A 22,980-nucleotide genomic window follows, 5' to 3' on the forward strand; every position below is an offset into this window, starting at 1 on the left:
TTTCTGAGGTCCAGTTCTGGCTTTTCTATGGACAAAATTTGTGACCCTGGGTAAATCTCTGAGGGCCCATTCCTATGAATTGCTGAGTTTCTTAGCTTCCTCTTTTGAAAGTCATTAGGAATTCAACACCTTGTGGGATCAGGGCTTTTAACTTTTTTATGTCTCACTTTCCTCATCTGTAAAATGGAAATACTTACCTACTCACAATTCTTGAACAGGAATAATACAGTTGGTGCCACATTTTGAACCTATATCACCCACTGGGTTAATTTTGGAGCATTGTATCATATTGCTTGATATTGGTGTCACAGCAAATTTTAGGGCTGTTGGGGAATGGATACAGCCTTAGCTTCTGCACATAGCAAGAGGCAACAATCTGGTTCAAATGTGAAAATTGTGGATTAATACTTGCTCACACATTACCGGATGCACAAAAATAGGCATGTTTGGGTGTGCTCAAATGCCTGGTTGCCTAAATGAGGAAAATCAGACCCTGATTGGTGAACAAGTAACTGGTTAATCTGTGATTTTTTTAATTTTTTTTGTTTTGTTTTTGTTTTTCACATATGATTCTTCTCTTCCTCAAAACTGCCTTTTCAGTAACTCAGTGAATTGGAAGAATAGCTTTGAAGTGCCAGTGACCATTGCTCTTGAGAGAGGGACTGTGCTGTAATAGCTCAATTTGAAAACTAAAGAGTCAGTAGTATTATGGGTTCTATTCCTACCTCTGCTATTGATTTGTTATGTGACTCTGAGCAACTTAATTCACTCCTCTATACTTAATTTCCCAGTTTGTAAAATGGAGCTAATACCACTTTCAAGGCTCACAGAGTGTTGACAATGTTTGTAAAGCACTTTAGATCCTTAAATTGAAGTGGCCATAGAAGTATAAATTATAGTATTTATTCCATTATTTCCATAGTGCTAAAAAGACCAAAGCATATGTTAATATTTGTTTTGCAGAAAAATACTTGGAAATGTAACTGATATGTTTAATTTGTGCTTTCAGTTAGGAAACTAATGAATACAACGTTTTGGTATTGATATGATTACTTTGTTCATTTGCTTCATACACAACTTTTCTATACTAACTTTGAAAATCTGTTGCTCCTGCAGCCGTTTTATTTTGGGCATTGGGAAGTGCAGTTACTCCCTGATACTTTGTGGATATTCTCCTTGGTGGGACATCCAGGTTATCCTGCTTCCCCTTTAATGGACTCATCCTCTGGGTGAGGTGAAGGGTAGTAATTGTCTTCATCTTTTTCCCTCAGACTGTCAGATTTTCTGGTATGAGGGATATTTGGGGGTGTCACTTTTCCTTTTCCCTTCTTTCTGGTGTTAATGTAGTTGTTTAGTCTCCCTTCTAGCCCTTGCCACTGTGTCTCCAGTCAAGCATTTCAGACTTCTAGAGTTTCAACCCTGTAGTGCACTGCAATTCTGAAACATTAGGAGCTTGCAAGATTTTTCTCTGGGTTTCAGAAAGGGAAGTAGATCTTCAGCAATGGACCTAGGGAAGTAGCTGCCAGGTTTCAATGCCATTTGATGCCTTTTGGGTTGGGGAGAAGTGCAGTGTGTGCTTAAACCATTCTTTCACCCTTAAATGCACTGGTTCTCTGAGAACACTCATTAGTATAGATCGCTAAGAATAGCAGTCCATCTGTCAAATCATCTTTGTTGTGCGAAAGGAACATCTTACTCATCTATAATCAAATTTTGACCTACTATCCCAAGTGAAATGGATATTTCTTTAATAGTGCTTGAATTCTGTCAGTGGGTAGTCTATACATTCCTTATTGTGTCTAGTCCCATATTTGCTTACTGCTTCTCTACAAAAGTCACTAGAGCTTTCGGGAGAATAAAAAATAGACACCTGTTTTATCAGCTAACTTGCTGTTTTCTAGACACAAAACAAAACTTTCTTTGATGACTACTGTTTATTCTCACTACCATCACTATTGATTCTTTCTTTCCTACATTATTTCTCGCCTTGGGGATTTCCTCTATCTCTAACCAAGTGTATAAAGAATCCCAGTAAGGCTGAAATGTGCTTGCATGTTTGACTGCCATAGGTTTGATTGTAATGTTTTCTGTTGAGAGGTTTAACCTCTAACAGTGCAGGGTGTTATTTTCCCCTGCAGTAGTATTTTCTGTTTCCTTTTTAAACGAATACTTCAACAGGCTTTTTTTAAAAAAATTCTATTATTTTCTTTCTGAATCTGGTGGCAGTAGCTCAATATATATTTTAAAGGATCAAGCTTACAGTTTTCTTCCAACTCTTTAAATTACCCTTACAATATTTTTCCTACAGTCAGTTTTTTTAAGCATCACTGATAAGTCACATTTATTTTTAAATCCTTGCTTACCAAAAAAGCAAGTGCAATGGTGAGAACACAAGAATGGGAACTAGATTTCTGGCTTCCTGGAATCCAGGTTTTTTTCCAAGATGTGCAATTTGCTTTCTTTATAGCCTTGACCAAATCATCTACCCCTTCCTGGCTTCAGTTTCTACATCTTCAAAATGGATATAATGCATCACAGAAATGTCGAGGTGTAGTTAATTAGTATTTGTGTTTAAAATAAAGAAATACAATAAATGAGAAAATATTCCCTGTTTTTGCTCCTCAGTAATTCACTTTTTCCAATGTTATGAATTATAATAGAGCTCTTCTCAGTAGATTTAGTATGCTGATGTGCGGTATGTCAGAATTTGCAAAGCTCAAAATACTGAACTGTTGAAAGCCCCTCATCAGCAGGTTGCATGCACTTCACCTGTTCAGCTATTCCGTCAGCCAGTACCTGCCACTCTCCCTTGTTCTTCACAGACTGCATCAGAAGTTCATTTTGTTTAGGGAGGCTGGCCTTTGTGCATTTGGTAATAGTACATGCATATCTAAGCCTATAAAGCCTAATATAGTGTGGAAGATATGGAAACATCCTCATTTCATACTAGTGAATGGTAAAGCACAAGTATTTAGTCCTGTGGGCTTCTATTGGTTCTTTCTCATATGCATCTCACAGTCCCATTGGGTCGTTGGAGCTCCGATGACTGAACTGCTAATTCTCATACTTCAGTAACCTTGGATAGAGTTGGCTGAAACTGGTGCTTATCTTCATCAGTGGCCGCCCCCATTGTGGACAGCATATAGAATCATAGAGTTGGAAGGGACCTCAGGTGGTCATCTAGTCCAACCCCCTGCTCAAAGCAGGACTAACATCAGGTAAATCATCCTAGCCAGGGCTTTGTCAAATCGCAGCTTAAAAACCTCTAAAGATGGAGTTTCCACCACCTCCCTAGGTAACCCATTCCAGTGCTTCACCACCCTCCTAGTGAAAAACTTTTTCCTAATGTCCAACCTAGACCTCCCCCACTGCAACTTGAGACCGTTGCTCCTTGTTCTGTCATCTGCCACCACTGAACAGCCTAGCTCCATCCTCCCTGGAACCCCCTTTCAGGTAGTTAAAGGCTGCTATCAAATCCCCCCTCATTCTTCTCTTCTGCAGACTAAACAAGCCTAGTTCCCTCAGCCTCTCCTCATAAGTCTTGTGCTCCAGCCCCCTAATCATTTTTGTTGCCCTCTGCTGGACTCTCTCCAACTTCTCCACATCCTTTTGTAGTGGGGGGCCCATAACTGGACACAATACTCCAAAGGCAGCCTCACCAATGCCAAATAGAGGGGAATAATCACTTCCTGTGATCTGCTGGCAGTGTTCCTATTAATGCAGTCCAATATGCTATTAGCCTTCTTGGCAACCAGGGCACACTGCTGACTCATATCCAGCGTGACCCCCAGGTCCTTTTCTGCAGAACTACTGCCTAGCTCATCGGTCCCCAGTCTATAACTGTGCATGGGATTCTTCCGTCCTAAATGCAAGACTCTACACTTGTCCTTGTTGAACATATCTATCATATGTAGTTCAAGTTCTGGAAAGGAGGCTTCAACATTTATGGAGTTTCTCTCTTAGAAGCAGCAAAATGGTTTAAAATCCTTTATACGATAGGCATTGAGTCTGCATGGCATCGGTTTAGAGTTTTCTCTAATATCTGTAAGTCTACAGTGAGATGACACTAAATTGGGATGTGTATATGCAGGTGTGGATTCCATCAGGGTACCTAAACAAAGCTGATGTTGGTTATGACTAAGCCCATCAACTGTAGAGTCTCAGCATGGCTAATAATTCAGAATCATGGTACCTGTCTGCATCATGACCTGAAGTCTGTGTTCTTGTCAGCATGACACCAATAGCTTAGAAAAAATCTGTCAGGTATGGGGTGAATGGGAAAAAAAATATGCATTTGTTCTTTCTCTCCTCACTCCTTTCCGTTAGCTATTAAGAATGCAAAGCCCAAGAATCCCAGATGAACGGTGCATATGTTGATTCATTTGCTGATGGTCAGTGTGCATAAGAGATCTGAGCATGCAGCTTAGAATGACTTTTTGAAACAAGAAATGTTTGTGTACAAAGACTGGCATATTGGTATATCAGGTTTAACACCGATAAGTTAAACTTCCTTAATGTTTTCATATTTCAACATTACACAAGCAATCAACTTGAGTAAGCTTGTTGTATTTAATCAAGGTAATATTCATCATAAGCCCATCTAATTTAAGCATGTTCTGCAATGCAGTATCATATTGCTGAGAATAGTTTCCTTGTTGTCTTAATTATTGCCATTCTGCTCAGCATCTGAAATTTAACACACTGTAGTTGACCTCAGCCTAATCATAGTACATCAAAATTACTGGATTACAGTTTTGTTTTTTTTTCAGTCATGGGTTTTAATGTATTTCATGATATTCTAAAGGTGTGAACTAGATGAAGGGGATGGGTGTCACAAAAGCACTCATCTTAACAGAGTTGAAAATAACACAGCAGGTAGCCTACAAATTTCTTTAACCACAAAATAATCTTGGCACACTGTTTATTCTCATACTGAGAATTTGAGTATTAGGCATAAGCCAAGTACACAGATGAATCTGGAAAACATGTGCAAGGGGAAACATTCCTTGCTTCTCCCCCCTGCCTCTTTTAAAGGCTGATTGTATGCTCACAGCTGGAATTTTGCAAGAACATATTCAAAAGAAAAGCGTACATCAATATGTTATGCTAGCAGGCAGTGTTGCATGAGAGCTGGAATGAAAATGAACAACGTTTTTAACCTGTAAAAGAAGTGTGGTACATTTTACTATTTTGCAGCTGCATTGAACTGAAATTTGTCACATTTAAGCATTAGGACGTTGTACTTTGCTATGTTTGTTTTCTTTGAAATCATCCTCTGCCCTACTGTCCAGTAAAGACAAAACTGCTGTACTATGATCATTACATTATGTACATTGAATCAACTCTTTTACATATGTGATATTTACTGGCCTTTTACAGTTACATGAAAATATCTGACATTGGAACCTAAACAAAAAATATTGCTGTGGTTTAGAAGGGAGAGATGGGGTGCCTACCCCACACAAGTAATGAAAGGTTTAATGTGGGCTGGAGAGCTCTCTTAAGATTAATGTGGGCTGCTTGTACATGATTGAAATAATCAAAGATGACACCCAGTCAGGAAAGGAGCTGAATAGTTACCCCCAGACTCCTCTCTTTATAGTATGCCTATGTGTAAAACGCTGCAGCTGCAGTGCTGTATCATCTTAAGTGTGGACAGGACAGGCACTTCAGCAGTGGGAGGGGTGATTCTCCTGTCACTCTAGTTAATCCACCTCCCCAAGAGAATTCTTTCACCAACCTAGCACTGTCTACACTGGGGATTATTTTAGCATAGCTGTGTGTCTCAGGGGTGTGGATTTTTCACACCCCTGAGTGATGTAGCTATGCCAATGTAAGTTTCCAGTGTAGACCAATCTTGAGAGTGAAATTAAATCCACATTTTGCAGCACCAGGAGGGTGTGTCAGACTTGACTTGTTATCACACCGGCTGGGGAGGAGCTGGACCTTCTTCATAAGAGAAGGAAGTGAAAGCCACAAGGATGGTTCATGCGAAGAGCCAGGAGAGACAAACCTAGGAGAGGAGAGTTAGAGAGCTTTCTCTTTCTGGGAATGGCCTGGGGAAGGCAGACTAAAGAAGGCCATAGGGATGAATTAATGCTTGTGGTGGGCCTGGAAAAGGGGCAAGGCATGGCGCAGAGGCAGTTCGGAGCTTTGGACATTCCAGCAGAGAAAGGAAGTGGTGGGAGGCCTGAGGGAAAAGCCAGAGGCCTGAGAAAGAGAGAGAGGATGTGTTAAGTAAAGGCTGCAGGGAAGCAGCACAAGGCTCTTAGAGGTAGGAAGTGGTCCAGGGAAATACCAGTGCATCTGAAAGAGCTGACCTAGCTGCCTAATACGGCTGAGCAGAGGGTTGGCCTAGGTTCCCCTACCAGCCCAGAAGAAGTGGTGTAGAAGCCTGAGATAAAAACTAATGAGCCTGGGGAGGAGCTGAAGATTGAGTCCCAAGGACAGGCTGAGGAATAGCCCAAGGGGGCGAAGGAGGGTCAAAAATCCGTGTTGGGACATTTGTGGACTTTTGCTGTATATTTTTTTAACATCTTGGAAGGAGAGAGACTTTAAAGTGACCTGGCTGGAATGGCAAAGTCATGAGAAAAGAGATTGCTGCAGGACTGGAGCAACCATCAGCAGGGGGTGTTAAAGCCTAAAAAGCTGCTATGCCATGCCCAGCAACAAGGGGGCACACTCCCCATGAGTCCACTCTTCCACAGAGCGCTTGAATTGCTCAATTTTCTACCTTTAGAATAGTGACATATGCCTCAACTAAAGCCTAGTTGCTAGAAAACCCAAAGATATGTATGCCTTTTCTAGTCTTTTGTTGCATTGTCATGTGTAAGGATGATGTCCTTGAGGTGGACTATGAGAAAATAGAGAGAAGAGGGTATTCTCAAGGATCAGACAGAGCATGTTTTAGAGTCAAGGGAATAAATATGACCCTAGGCAACTACTATTTTTATTCTTTTTATGTAGTTAAGGAGCAAGTTCCAGGGGGTGTTACACTTTAGGGATGCTTTTGATATCCCTGTATAAAATACACCAATAGGCTCAAAAGACAGATTTTTTTCCCCCTGCACCAATACAAGGGCCAGCACAGAGACAGAAGGGAGGTAACTTGCTCTACCCTTATTTAAGGAGCTGCAGGGGGATGAGTGTTAGCTTTGCAGAGAAGTCGAATTACTGGAATACAGGTCCACCCTAGCTACGCTCATTCCCTATCCCCGCTTCTGCTCTGACAGTCAATCAGTATTCCCATTAACATTCATGGGCTTTGGATCAGACCCATAACTGCTCTCAAGGACATTTTATAATATTTTAACCACTGTTCAAATTCATTAAATGGCTTTTGAAGTTCGATTTAAAGATCACAAGGTGTAAATGGAAGGAATTTCTCCACCAAAACTGCAAGGGCTTGGTGCAAGGCAAATTAAAAGTAACTTTAGGCCAGAACCGGCTTCTATTGAGATCATTAGGAAACCTTTCATTGACTACAGTGGAAGTGGATTGGACCCTTAGTTTGTGTGTTTTGAAGGAAGGTTCGGTCTTTGGGGCACAGTACTCCTCTTTTTTTGAAATTTCAACCCATTTCTTCCAACTCAATTTTTTTGTTTATACATTTGCTTAAATGACCCATAGACCGTCAGTTGCTGTAACACATTCTCTAACCGTCTGGGCAGTATAAGCTATTTATTAATAAGATCCTTATTGTCACTATATTAGACTAATTCATACACCTTAGCTATTCAGCAACCATTTATTAACCATGAAAATTTCATGTGTTCCTGAAACCTTCATGACATTAAATTTTGTATTAGATTTAAAATAATGCACAAACTAAAATCGCAAAGTACTTTGTTATCATATATGGTTAATGAAAATTATATCATAAATCTAGGAAATCAGAGCAGCCCAAATCCTGAGGTCAGGTGAACTCCCATTGACTTCAGTATGAGTTTGTTTGAATAACAACCAATTAAGTGCAGATTGACAAGGATTTGAGAATTTAGGCTCCAGGGAGCTCTGTAGATTAACTATAACTACCACTACATTATTCAGTGACATTTCTTGATGTTGCCTAACATTACCTCTGAAAATACGTTTCATTCTAATGAAGGGCTTGGCAAGAATCAAAGGCACCACAGTTTTCAAACCAGTTTTTTTCCCCCCATACAATATAATGTTCTGGCAATGTTTCTGAGCAGTTTCAGATCCATTGCTGACATCTATGATAATGATAATTTTATTGTGTTATCAAAACTTAAATTACAACTCCTAATTTGGCTATGCTAGTTTCTCACGTTTTAGACTTTTTAACTTGGCCTTGTCTGATTGCCTGTACTGATGTCAATTTCATTAATATTGGTATAGCAGTTCGTTTCCCTGGAATCAATAAGGTTGCACACACAAATTTTGAATAGATAATTAAGGGCTACTTAATACTTGCACCTGCTCTTAGCAAGAGTATTTCAGATAACTGCTTTTTAATTTTTTTTTCCATTTTATCACGTCCCGGGTTACACTCATTACTAAGGGCGCCTCCTCTTGGCTGCTGTTGGGATTAGTTCCACTCATGTCTGACTCCCCCTTCTGCTGCTTATTCATACACCCTGCCACCCCTCTCTCTCTCTCTCTGCAACCTGGCATGCTTTCTCTTCATGACCTGGCCCTGCAGTCAAATCACTGTAGTCCTGTCCTTCTGGGAGTCCCACTAGACAACTATCCTAGGCAGACTGCTGATACACTGTCTGGTCTGTACCACCTCTCCAGTGGCTGGTAGGGGAACCCAGGCCCATCCGTTACTCCAGGTTCCAGCCCAGCGACCCTACAACTAGCAGCCAAGGTCTGCCCTGTCCCAGTCCCTGCCACTGTTTCCCTAGGCTGCTCCTACTTCACCTCTTAGGCTCCTGTCCTGTCCCATGCTCCTGCAGGTACACCCTTTTCTCAGAGCCAGGACCCCAGGGCTTCCATTCTCTCCGTAGTTTCCTCCTTTACCTTTCTAAGGCTAGAGAGTGACTGTGTCAGCCTCCACACTGCAGCCTCCTTGTGCTGCCAACTTTCTGGCTTTCTCATAGTACACCTATTCCTTCTCAGCTGGGCTCAATTCCCAATCAGAGGGTTGTTTATCCTAATTTCCCTCAGGTGTGGCTATCAAGTTAATTGGCCCCCTTGTCACCCTTATTAACCCTTTCAAGGCTGATATGGAGTGAACACCTCTTACAGACCAGATTGCACCCTTATTTGAGTTTAGACCTTTAGTCTGCAAATAGCCCATCATTTTCATTGGGATCATTTGTGAGCTAATGGTACTACTTAATGTACATACATAGTATTACTTAATGTACATAAGGGTGGCAGAAATGAGCATCTTGCCAATAGCATACTATTCAAAACAAACTGCTTCTTAGCTTTCCACCCCCCTCTCTACTTATATTTGTGACCTGTTCACTTTCAAGGAGCATAAGTAAGTATATGATATGGGGCCAGATCTGCAAATCCTTTCTCACAAAAAATATTTAGATCCTCTTATGCAATAGAAAGTCAGATGAAGTGGTAGTTATCCATGTGAGTAGTCCTGTTTGAGTCAGTGGGATTACCAGCATGGAGTAAGGTGTTGTGAATTTGGGCTCATAGATTGAGTTTAAGTGAATATAGACAATATTCTTCACAAATGTTGTATATGCTGCGGCATGTTACATCAAATTGGGCAGTTATAGGCTATCCACTAGGGCCATAGCTACAGATTGAAGCAGTACGCCTTCAACTATACCAGTATAGTTAAAGTGATATAATCCCCTAGAAATGAATGTGGTTATACTGGTACAAGATGCATCTTAATAATAATAATAAACTATCCCACGGTAGGGGTGGTACTGGTATAACTTCATTGGTTAAAAAACAACCCTAACAGACATGGTTATACTGGTACAAATACTTTATGTAAACAAGGTTTAGGTGTTTGGATGTTTATCTTTCACAAATCCTGTGGTTGGCTATCTTGGCTCATGAGATCCCTTGAACTACAGTGGTAGGGTGAAAAAGGAATTGAAGTTATTGTGAAGGACCTTACACAATGACTTTCTGTACAGTGCCTGGCTTTGTTACTTTTACAAACATTGTCAAAAAAAGAATAATATTAAAAAAACCCAAACACCATTATCTCAAAATAATGTTGCTATTCTAGGTATTGTAACAGCTATTGTACTACATTTTACATGTGACCAGGTTTATTTTGAAGCAATGTTTCATTATTACTATTGTATGATTAAATAGAGTATTGCTTTTCCAATTGTTCTATTGCACTATTTAATGAGTGCAATTAAATGGAAAAATTGCCTTTTTAACTGATGATAGTCCATTAGTGTCTCTGTCTGTTCAGAAAAGAAAAGAAGTGAATTATTAGAATGACAAATGAGTTAAAGTTACCACGGTGATGGAGAGGTGTGATTCCGCTCCACATAATCTTCAATTAGTGATCTTTGTAAGAGGATGTTTTTCAAAAGGGTAATAGAGAAGTAATGAGATCAGAAGGAGGTCAAACCCGGCCTTCTTCGTTTGGCAGTTTGATTAATTTATTTCTCCTTCTTGCAGATTGCTGTAAGGGGCTTTTGTCACCTGGTGTTTTTCATGGGGCTCTAGCCCAAGTGACTGCTTGTATTAGTCTTTTATGTATCAAAGCATGGTCGTTCACTTGGAATTGAAGTTTTTGAATGGTCTGAATTTGATCCCCAGCACAAGTGCTCATTGATAATTTTGAAAAGGAACTTTAATAAGTGGTTCTTTTACACTTCACTGTATTCTTTTAAACCACTCAGTGAGAGTTAGCAAATGACTAGTATTCCTAGACACAATACTTCGGTGCACTGCGGCTTATGTTTGTGAGTGAGGTATGTTAATTAAATTGGAAAGATGATTCAAATCTGTAGAATTATGTACCATTCACATGCTTCTGCCCAGTTATTTTCTTGGAAAGTTTAGCTCTTGATGTATATAATTAGAAGGTCTCTTGCAGACCTCATTTGCTCTTTTTCTACTCTTTATCGCTTGTACAAAAGGAGTAATGTGCTATTGCATAATAGTAATCATAAACCATGTGTGTCATAGTCACGTAGTTTGCTAATTCCACCAAGTCCCTGAGATAGGATTATGGTGTTATGTCCATGTGGTGATTACTTTATTCTCAACAGTAATTTGTAATATTTTGGTTCTTGCATACATTTTCATTACCATTTTTCAAAGGAAACTGAAATGCCAAGGACATTTTTCTCAACTTTTTTTTTAAGGCCAGAGACATCCACACTTTAGCACACTGGTTCTAACTTTTAACATAGCAGTACTGAAACATAAGAATATTATGGTTCGAATTATAATATTACACTACCAAGTAATGTAATCTTTGATGGTAATATGGCACTAAACATTTTGGGGGAGACTTTTAAAAGCAGAAACAGGAGTTCGATGCCCACCAATGATTTTTTTACAATGGGAACTGGACACCTACTTGCCTTTTGTTCCTTTGAAAATCTCCTTTATGTCCAAAGCTATACAGAAATGGCCTTATTGGCTTTCATTTAAAATGCCATTTCAATGTTTAAATATATGATATCAGCTAATGCATAACCAGTTTATTGCAGTTATATCTGGGATATGCATGCAACTGTTATATCTTTTAGCTTGGGTAAAAGAGTGATAGTGAAATCTTTTATAACTTTTCCTTACACTCTCAAATAGTCTTGCCTAGCTGTCACATTTAATAGATTGTCACATGCAGCTTTTTAAGCTTTTGTTTCTTAGCGATAAATAAGACATTGGGAAGCAAATAGAATATGAAATGATTTATTGTGGTGATGGTGTATGTAACCTCTTCTACTGCAGTGCTATGTATGCTTTTCAGCAACAAGTTTAATTGAGTATCTCTACAAATCAGTGGGATGAAAGAATGTTTCTGGAATATTTGGATACAGTGAAGTGGCACATGTCCTGGAAATATTGGCCCAAATTCGTCACTGGTATAAACCTTTAAGTTACACTTCGGATTAATTTTGGCCTATTACCTATGCCCCTGTAGGTATGACATATCTGCTGTCTGCTGCTGTTGAATACTATTGTATTCCACTCATTTCAGTGGATGTTTTTAAGAGAGAGAATATGAAATAGTGCTTAACACGGATGAGCATTTGGGTGGTTCTTTTGGGTGGTTCTTTTGGGTTCATTTGGGTGGTTCTTTTTCAGGCTTTGCCACAGACACATTATGAGACTTTGGCCAGGCTCTTAATTTTTGTGCCTCCATTTCCCATCTGTTAAATAGGGATAATACCACTTACCCTTAATGTTTGTATATTAAAACTTTGAAAACCGTCAGTGAAAAATTATATAAGCAAATAAAAAGCTCTTATTTTTACGCAATGCGCCATTTTATTTAAACTGTTGTCAAATTGTAAGGATCTTTAGCAATAAGGGGTGAAATAGAAATCCTCCTAGCTGTGCCTGTTATTAAAGTGGCATACTTAAGCAGACATTAAAACAAAAAGCCTGTTTCTCACTATCACTTTGTTCTTTCATTCTCATTTTGTTTCAGATGAGCTCCTATTTCAGTTATTGTGCTATTAAAACAGGTAATGAGTTAAGAAAATCCACTGTCTTCTCATAGAGCATCATAATTCACTACAAACTGAAACTCTGCCCCCTTCCCACAGCCTCATGCTGCTGCTACTACTACGAGCTAGTAATTCATGCTCTTTTCTATTTCACCAAACCGATGTGGTGGGAGGACGGGGGGAGGGGGGATGTTAGGTCGTTTCTCTCCCACCCCCTTGGCTAGGCTATGGCCAGTTTTAATGACTCTCAGTTAAGGGCCAGAAGAATGTTTGCTGATGATGACAGAGAATCACTAAGGCCTCTGTGCAGCAGAGCAAATATTTTCCGCTCCTCTGTCCTGCTGAGGAGCTGTCAGCAGGGGGTGGAAAGAGAGGAAGGTAGCTGCGGCTGCTGCAGCAGGTACCACTCAGGGACTTAGTGTGGGATTAGGGATTGGCAGGGACACTGCAGGCATTTCAGTACTTGTAGATGGAGTTTGGTACCATGCCCATTGACGGTGGCCACAGTATGCTACTTCTGGGGTTTGCCTCAGGTCTGGGGCTTCTTAGCCCAGGTGTGATGGAGGTTACTCCACTGCCTCAGGTACCAAAATGAAAAAAAGTGACCATGAATTACCATATAGTCCAAGCAGTTCATTTACCATGAAATGTTGCTTTCTAAATAACTAGAAGCCTCACTGTTTAAATACTCACTACTCACCACTGTGAGTAATCTTGTTATAGTTCTGTTCACCATAGCAAGCACTATACTTGATAGTAAATGTTTGCAGAAGAAGACCCCAGCACAGTAAATTATTTATTTTAAGGTGTTGTAAGCTTTGCATAGCAAGTTACCCACATTTGGCTTCTGGAAACACCTTTATTTGAGGAACCCTTTGTCTGTGGGTCTTAACATATGACACATCTGCCTTGCCACTTTTAGGTGCGTTAGTGAATTGCTTTTAATTTGTGATTGTTTTTGAGAAGGAATATAACTCTTAGAACAAACAACAAGCTATTATGACTTTATATTTCATCCTGTAGATCGTTAGTTTAAAAAAATGTTAATTTTAAACTTCAGATGTGATGACTAAATATCAGAAGATCTCCTGATTGTAATATTATTATTGCAACATACGGTGACAGAAATATTTATGGATCTCTTCCTGTCTCTAGGCCCTCCCGTCCCAGAAAAATATATATGTAATATACTTATCTATCAAACTTCTCTCTATGAACAGAAAAAACTAAAATTAGATTTTTGTAAGCTAGAGTGATGTGCATGTTCTTATTTTCAGTGTATGGTAAGGTAATCTTTCAATTTTATTTTTTAAGCAGTCCTCCATTATATAAATAATCTAGTCTTTTCTTGTGCAGGCTGTTTAATTCAGACAGGTTGAAGTTGCCTCCAAAGATTGGCGTCAAATTGAGGAAATCATTCATGTAGTAAATAAGATAATTTGTTTCCACCCAAAAAGATTAAAATATAGATTTTTTTTTTAACTCTGTATAATTTTAACACCAGCACTATCTGCTTCTGTGTGATTGAGTTTTCTGGCCATGTTTTGGAACCAGTTGCTTTTCCGTGTTTTGTTTGTTTTTTTGTTTTTTAAATTTTTACATTATATTTAATCTATATTAAAATACAAAAAATCTCAAGTAAAGTCAATAAAGATGTTTATTTACTTTATTTTGAAAAGCAGTAATCAGTGCTCATGTAATTTCAAACTGTGATGGGAAAACTATTACTTAACATGGAAGTGAATTTGTTAAAAACAAAAACAGAAACAAAACAAAAACACCTAAATGATGTTACAAATTCGATCATAATTTCCTGCTGAAAATTATTTAATACTGGGGAAAAAAAATGATTTGCCCTCAAATCTCAAAGCTCTCACTGTCAAGCCAGAGAATACAACTTTGTATAGTATTTGTGTTGCATTTTGGCATCGTTATGGTAATAGACTTGCAGCCATAAATAAAGGTGAATATGATAAAATACATGTTAAGTACCTATTGTGAACTGCTCAGCTGAATAATTTATGTGTATTTGATTTAGTCCTAATATGGCTGTGATTAAGGCTAACAGTACATCTGAGTTCTGTACAGTATAAAATACAGAATTCTGAATAGTTCCAAGTGCAGTAGGCAAAGAAGCTAATCCCAGCCTAGATTACTATGGTGATTGGACACTTTATAAATACCTGGCTGGTAGGCTGGATAAAGAGAGAATCCTGTATTATGATCCTGACAGTTGTTTGGTGGTAGATCATTATAATATTATCCTTCTCTTTTGAAGATGATGAGAAAATTCAGTTTAATGAAAGACAAAAAACCAGAAGTTATCTCCACAGATACATGATGGCTCTGGTTCCACGTGTGATGCCAGTAAGTATCTCTTAGAGCTTGTCTGCATAGAAGTTATACTGGTAAAAGATAGGGTTTACATTTAATCTGCTAAAGTTACACTGGTATAACTCCTGATGTGAACACCCTCGTGCCAGCATAAGAGTGCCTTTTTCTGGTTTAGTTTATATTGCTTGGAAGTGGTTTAAACAAAACTGAAAAAAACAATTCTTCTAGAATAAGAGAGTCCACTAGGCAAGTTATACTGATATAACTATAGGAGTTTAACTATACTGGTATAATTATACTGTTATACCTGGAAAAAATCACCCATGGAGACAAGCTGTTAGCTTGTACATGTCTCTCTGGATGCATGTTCTTATCAACACATAGGCCATATTTGTAATAAAAGCCACATATGCCTCAATCTCTGTTACTTTCACCTGATATTGGACCTGGGACAACTTGGGTCACATTCCAATACCTGCATGTGAACTGTTTTGTGGTGCAAATAATTGCATGTGCTTTTTTGTGGATATAAAAAACAAAAAAGGCCATTGCTAAAAATGTGACACTTATTTTTAGTCTGTTTGTTTGTGTCAAATGGCAGCAGATTCTGCATAGGAATTCAGGACTCTTCTGTTGAATTACTTTAGGCTCAATTAATTACTGCAGAAAGTGCTGGCAGGTGCATCCAATGAGCTTCAACTGGAATATAAAAATGGTGGGGTTTAGGATAGAGGAGATCCTGAATGGGGTACCATAGGGCAAGCCATGCTTGAGGAAGAAACTAATGCTGAGGCATATGTTGTGTACTGTTTTTGTGGTGCCAATAAAGCCAATGTCCAGAATCGGGGGTGAGTTTGGATACCAAAGTTTGTGTGCTCGGTCTCAGCGGATTTACAGGTTTATGTCATGTTTTTGTTTGTTTTTTAAAAAGGCTGACTCACTTAGTTAAGTACTCCTCCGACACTATTAAGATTGTATAAGTGTCTGTATAATGTCTAATGAGATTTTGGCATGTTGTGACCATCTGTGGAACAAAAAGAGCTTAGCAAAAGGACTTTTTCCTAAATACTCAAGATAAAATCTGAGTCACTACCCTATTTGTCAGACTGTCTCCCAGAACCTCTTTTCTTACCCTACGTCTTATGGGGGTGAAGGCTTATGTGTATGAGCTCAGCACCCATTGCAGTTTGGTGAGCATCTTCAATCAAGTGAAAAATGAACTAAGTTTTTTGTTGACATCAAACTAAAGTTTAGAGACTGATTTTCAGACCCCAAGCTCTATATTTGCACTAACTCCTGCATGTGCAAGTGATTGATTTGATTGTCATGATGTACAGGTGCAAGAATTTTCAAACATAAAACTTATTACTTTGTACATGCAGACCCTGTCACCAATCTATGCAGGTGTTAACACTTTTTAGCAGTGGCCTCTAGTGTTTGTGAACCAAAAAATCTGTGTGAGCAGAAAGTTGCATCCACAAAAATGAAGATCGGTTAGAACAGCTGTGAAAATCAGGGTCTTAGTGCAGTCAGAAATATTTTGTTGAAAATTTCCACATTTGAAAAATTGAGCTAAAATAAGGAATTTATTAAGCACATCATCTAACTTAAATAATGTCAGACTTTATCCCAAAATTCTGCTGTAACTCACCTGGGTTGTAAGTCAGGTCAGTTGTGGGCCTTCCTTTTGTACCTCTCTCTTCTTTAGTATGATTCCAAAGTCTTATTTACTGGGCTCTTCGGATGCCACAATTTTGCCAAATAAATATTTCACAAGATAGTGCATGCAGTCTTAAGTCAGTTCTTGTGGTTAATTTGCACCCCAAACATCCTAAAGAAATATTAAACTATATATTACACTTGTAGTTTTGAGTGACAGAACCACTTTGAGTATGTGACTGTTACCATATCATGTTTTTGAAGGCAAAACAGAACATTATCATCATTTTAATAGTAGCATTACATGATTCATAGGTGGTAAATATTTCATGCACTTTGCAGTCGCTTTGTGCAGGAAGGTAAATGGAAAGTAAATCCATGTGTACTTTAGACAGTAAAAAGGCATTACTTTATGTTACTTCACATAAAGATGCAGATTTGATTCTCTCTTTACTCATGCTGTAAAAAGGAAGTTTTAAAGTGGTTAGCCATACCTGAAAATGTAAATGCACTAGCCTAATGTAATGCTGAAGAAAAATTAAGACAAATGATACTGCATCCCTGCCACAAACTGCGGCTTGTACAAAATTCACTTTAGTTATTATGCTCTGAATACGTGTACTAAGCCTCCTCTGTGTATGCACAATTTATGTTGAATGCAACATGAATCATTTTAATAGACCAAGCAAAAAGTCCCCAAAGTCAATTTTCAAATTATGAACCTTGGAACAGAATATAACAACAATGAACAACAAATAGTTCAGATTTTATTCTGAACTACAGATGAACCATTAAAGGTACAGTATGCTGATTTGGAAAAGCATTTCTTGCCTACCAAAAATGAGTAAGAATTATAGAAGGGACAATTTAAAAAAAAAAAGAATGTTAGTTTTAATGTTTTTCTTTGTGAGACAATTCTTGTACTAAACAAAGGGGGTATGTTTGAAAGAAGTTGATGAGGATAAAAATCCTGGCATCATTATGGTTCAGTAGATATGGCAGTGAAACTGGGACTTGGAAGACTTCTGTTCAGTTCCTGGCAGTGCTTCTAAGCTGCTGGGTGACCTCAGGCAAATCAATTCACCTCTCTTTCTTCTCTAATCCTTCATATGTCTTGGTTAGACTGTAAGCTTTTTGGGGGCAGGGATTGTCTTATTCATTTGTACAGTACCAAGCACAATGAAGACCTGATCTTGGTTGCAGTCCCTAACCACTACATTAATATCAGTAATAAATCATTTTCAATATGACATTTCCAAGGGAAACTGTGCAGCTGAAAACTACTAATGTGAACATGCTAGCATTAGTTATTCCCTTTGACCACAAGCCTTGTCTGTGCTCTTTTGGAAGCCTATGCTTATTATGGGCATTGTCAGTTCACAGGAGTCTGCTTCACACCCCTCCTCTCCACTCCCACCTTCTGCTCATTGTTGAGGCTTGAATTATTACTATTTCTTACACTTTAACTGTTTTGTGTTACAATGTATTTTTAATTCTTGTGTTTGCATATCGTTCCATTTGGCACGAGTTGTTTGCTTCATAAATAAAGGGCCTGACTTTTCAGCCTCTATTCATAAACACTTGCAACAGTTGATGATTGAATTTTCACACACATTTGTATGTGAAAATTCTACCACCAACATTGATGGCCATTAGTCCACCAACGTGCCTCCTTGCTAGTGAAGGCCAATGGATGTGATGTCATGGAAAATTAGGCCCACAACTATTTAAATAAAATGTTGATTTTTTCTCCCTTTGCCACTATTTATTAAGTTGGAACAATATGACATTTGTGGTATGTTTTACATCTGTACCAGATAAATGAGCACTTAAGTTCTCCATAATTCCTGATTTATACAGCAATGTTTATATAGGTACATCTTAAAGTTCTTTACAGATACAGCTGAAACAGTTAAAGAAATAGGGACACAGTACAGCTAATTGGGAAAACCAAACAAACAAATCCTATGACCAAATGTGATTTGGAATTAAAACCCAGTTGGAATTGCCAATAATTTTAAGCAGTGAACTCCACAATTGGGGCTAATGATAGCAAAACACTTTCTTAAAGTAAGTGTAATTTGGTACATCACCAGTATAAAGTGAAGAGTATAATCACCTTAATAAAAAGTGCAATTGTGAGGTCCTTTAAAGCTTTGTAAATGAAAAGAGAAATTCTAGGGCTTTATAGTAATGTAAAATGCAGTAATAATGTAGGATGCAGTTATGCCATCTGCAGCTTGGGTACAATGGACCAGATTGCTCCCTTCAGCAGAAAGGGGAAGGAGAAGTCCTTTGAGGCTGAACCTGTTCTCTGGTGGAATGGATTAGGGGTAACAAATCTCTCAATTCCACAGATCTCATGGATCCATGAGGAAGTGGAGCTCTTTCTAGGTAAGAGCAGTAATTTTTCTGTCGAGAGACAACAGCTGTTCTCTTTGCGTTCCCTCCTTTTTCAGGATCTGTGCCTCTATTGTCCTTTTGTTGTAGGAGCCACAGAGGAAAGCCAGATGGAGGAAGTACAGATGCCTGCTATTTTACCTTCAGTCCAGATTTATGAATGGGAGCAGAGTTGATGGTCGTGCTGCACACACAGGCTGCCCCATTGTGCCTCCATTTCATCTTCTGAAATCCCCACATCTTCTGTGGGTAGTTTGAAGAACTGTGTCTTGAAGCACCATATCCCCTGTTCTGCATAGAAAGTGGGATATCCATATGTGGAAGGAGTACTCCACATGGAGCCACCTGTGCCAGTCTGTTCCAGCATTCTTAGGGGAAGCCAAGAAGAGGCAAAACATTCTGATCCTTGTTTCAGTTCGTCTATTCAGCAAGAACAGTGTTTGTTTGTATTCTCACAATATTGGCATTGAGTCTTTTAATAGTCTCCCATTTCTTTCTCTGTTCCTGCCTCTATGTGGTAGTCAAATAAACATACCTACCCTGCCTGCCTGTTGTGGGTTAAGGGAATACTCTATGCTTACCCAGTGGTCTCTCAGTCACATAATGGAGTGGGTCAGTCCCAAAAACAGTCCTAGTCTCCTTGTTCCACCAAGGCTCATGGTGGAAGTTGCAGGGAATGAGGCTAAGGTGTTCTCAAAGGAGGTCTGTAGTAAAAGCTACCATTAGAGATCACTATAATGTAGCCACCTTCAGAATGCAAGGCAGCACCCATCTCCTTGTACTGACCTTACCTAGTAAAGAAATCAGACAGCATGTCAATAGCATTGTCCCATTGAAGCTTATTCAGCTCCAGAAGTAGCCTGAAAAAGAAGCAGGAATGTAGACCTCTGATCCCTTTGTGACAGAACATATTTCCTAACATTCATCAAGGCTCATAGTTATTATGGGAATTGTATCAGGAAATCATAGATGAAATGTATACAGCTATGTATAAATATATATATAAATATTAAAAGTTATTACAATTTGCTGGAGAGGAGATCACCCAAACCACATAGCAGACACACTTTCTGCTCTTCTCTCAGTTTTGAACCCTTACTTCCTGCCATTTCTGCTAACTCCAGCCATATACTTCCAGCCTAATGGACTTTTAGTTTAGATTAAGAACAACAAAAAGAGCAAGCAAACCAGTTTTTCTAGGAGAGGGAATGCAGTGCACTTCTCTCCCTCTGCATGATTCGCCATCTTTAATTGCCTCGTTGAACACCAGCAGAGCAGACAGGCAGAAAAGTCCTTGGGTTATATTTTTGTGCTCTGGTTTAAAGTACAGCACACAGTGCAGCACTGAAAGAGGGGCAGCAAGGTGGCCTTAAGTCAGCCTTGTATTTCATGGATCCTGTCTTGGCAGCTTCTGTATGCTGCAGCCCAGAACAGTTGTGCTGCAAAGCACTATCACCGTTCCTCTCCAACCATTGGTCTCACTCATAGCAAGTTCTTATACCAGGGGCAGCATAAGCAGACCTGCACTCTGCCTGTTCTGGGGTATTTCTCCCTGGAGCTGTTGTCTCATTTATAACCTTTGTATGCCACCAGAGTAGTTTATTGAGGTTTCAGAGGGGACCAGAATCTGGCCCCTAAAATGTGTGAATATGGCATACAGAAAGCAGAATGATATCTCACAGTTATGGAGCCACATTCAACACAGCACAGTTGTGAGAAGATGGAATAATGGAACGTTAGGTGCTACTGTAATACAAATAATACATGATAATCATAATGATTACCAGTGCCACGTTTATGCCATAGTTATGCTGAAAGCAGGTTTACTCCAAACTTTATGAATGAAACATTGAATGATTAAGTCCATTATTTTAATTGTCTGTTATTTAAATGTCAGTCGAGTAGCTTCTGTTCTCAGAGGAATCCTTTCCCTACTTTTTACTGCCATAGTACAGTGTACACAGAGAATTAATATGCTTGTCTGGATGGACTATTTTTGGACATGTCTAACTATAATGCCTTGAAACTAATTTTATCAAATGTTTCTTAAAACTTAGATGTTCTGAAATAATCAGAATAGAAGGCTGGAGAGAGCAGGACAGGTGCCCTTGTTGTTAAATCCCTTCTCAGAGGTTGTTGACTACTGTAGAAAAAAAAAAAAAGAAACTGCTGTTCAATATGACATTTTTACTAGTTTCTTTCTGATATTTCTCTCTTTGAACCATGTTTTAGAAACCTCCACTTATGGCTTATCTAAACTCATGCTTATACTGGCAAAACTTTTGACTCTCAGGAGTGTGAAAAAAACACGCCGCTGAGCGACATAAGTTTTGCTGTCTTAAGTGTGAGTGTAGACAGTGCTATCCCACCGACATAGCTACTGCCCCTCATTTAAGTGGTTTTATTATGTTAGTGGGAGAGAGCTCTCCAACATGACTGCGCTAGTGCTTATGCCGGGAAAAATTATGTCGATCAGCAGGGTGTTTTTTCACACCCCTGAGCAACAAAAGTCTTGCTGGCATAAGCATGAGTGTGGACAAACCCTTAATTACTTTGGACTTATTGTGGTTTAACTAGGAGCAGAATCTGGCCCTTTGTTTCTGCTTCAAGCTATTGTGCTGGTCTATTTTAATGAGTTAATGGCCTTCCAAAGTAAGGGAACCTGATTCCCCATTGCCTTGCTCTTAGGGCAGTCATTTACAGATCAGAAAGGTGTTGTTTTGCTCCTACTTTGAACCGGTGAAAATAATGGCAAAAGACAGTGAAAAATCCAGTCCCCTTAGTATAATATGATGATGTTCCAAATGAGAAGTGCCATGTCCTTATTGTACAGTATGGCAATTTTTTTTTATTCCATTTTTTTTTTTTGGACAGCAACTTTTTTTTTCCGGGAACAAGAAAGTCTATTTCTTGTCTTGTCTTTTGCTCTTAAATTGTATTAATCCAATGTTTTAAAAGTAATAGCGTGTCAATCTTCATTTTTAATAAAAAAACCTTTAAACTTTGATGTAGAAACACCATGTGATGATAGTAGTGTTGTGTCCTATGTATTCACAAAGTGAACCTTTTATTCTTCTTATAGCTGCCATTTATTTTTGCTAAACCCCCAACAGTATTTAATAGAGATCTGTAGCCATTCCAAACTCAAGCTTTTCCTTATGGCATCATGAATATGTGAATAAGCTGAAGAAATACTTCCTGTCCATTTCTCAGCATTGTACAGTATTTTGCATTTGGAGACTGATTTTCCAAAATGATTTCCACAGTCACTTAAGCAGTTGTGAAAAAACACCAAATTGTAACCCGTTTTAATAAGTCTTTAGTAAGTCTTGTTATCATAATACCAAATCATCACTCAGAATAAATAATTTGTATCATGGGGTTTTTAATTAGTTTTATAATAAAGACAGTTTTTAGATCATTTCAAAGACTGTTTTTAAAAAAGTAATATCAGCTTACTGAGGAACAGTGTAAGGGGCAGCTATGGAGGGGTTTGTCAATTGTAGGACACACTGGGCCTAAGAGACACAGGGCCACGCTGGAAGTGGTTCAGAGGCACACTTCCCCATTGAGCATCCTGGAACTCAGAGAGGATCTTCTGTCTACCCTTTAGGAAAGTGCTTTTCTCCTTGGCTAGCCAGCTGTCTCCCTGCCAATCATGTGTCTACATCTGAAGGGGTCATCAAGGTGCAGTCCATGCATGCAGGAGAGCTCAGTGTCTGCAAGTGTGATAAGTCCCTGCGCAGAGGCTTGCCAAAGGAGGGAAAGATTTCTGTGCCTTCCCTCCCACTTTCAGCTGCAGACAGGTACTAGACATAATCTGGCCTGTGCAGGTCTTCCGAGTGAGGAGCTATGAACAGCATAAACTGAGAGAGTGATATAGCCTTTAAAATAAGCAGTCTGGAAAGCTTAATTTATTGTTGTATGGGCCAGATAATATTAAACACCTATTCTATGGAAGAATCTTAAGTACTTAGATGAGCCAGGTTTGGCATCTAGC

The 22,980-nt window shown here is 38.9% G+C and overlaps 1 protein-coding gene across 12 annotated transcripts in view; it reads left to right on the forward strand.

Moving 5' to 3' along the window:
- WWOX (WW domain containing oxidoreductase) overlaps window positions 1–22,980 on the forward strand; it is a 642,196-nt gene that overhangs the window by 112,365 nt on the left and 506,851 nt on the right. Inside the window, exons 6-7 of one of the 12 annotated variants that reach the window (XM_067540128.1) lie at window positions 18,938–18,974; window positions 19,071–19,262. The exons of 10 other annotated variants lie outside the window; for them this stretch is intronic. In XM_067540128.1, coding sequence (XP_067396229.1) covers window positions 18,938–18,974; window positions 19,071–19,156 — 123 coding nt within the window. In that variant the 3' untranslated portion in view covers window positions 19,157–19,262. Of the gene's footprint in view, window positions 1–18,937; window positions 18,975–19,070; window positions 19,808–22,980 lie in introns of those variants that run through there. One more of the 12 variants, XM_067540127.1, reaches the window with a different exon arrangement.

The sequence above is a fragment of the Emydura macquarii genome, unplaced genomic scaffold (assembly GCF_026122565.2).
Source record: "Emydura macquarii macquarii isolate MOO-44397 ecotype Brisbane River unplaced genomic scaffold, CSIRO-AGI_Emac_v2 contig_561, whole genome shotgun sequence".
Taxonomy (NCBI): domain Eukaryota; kingdom Metazoa; phylum Chordata; order Testudines; family Chelidae; genus Emydura; species Emydura macquarii.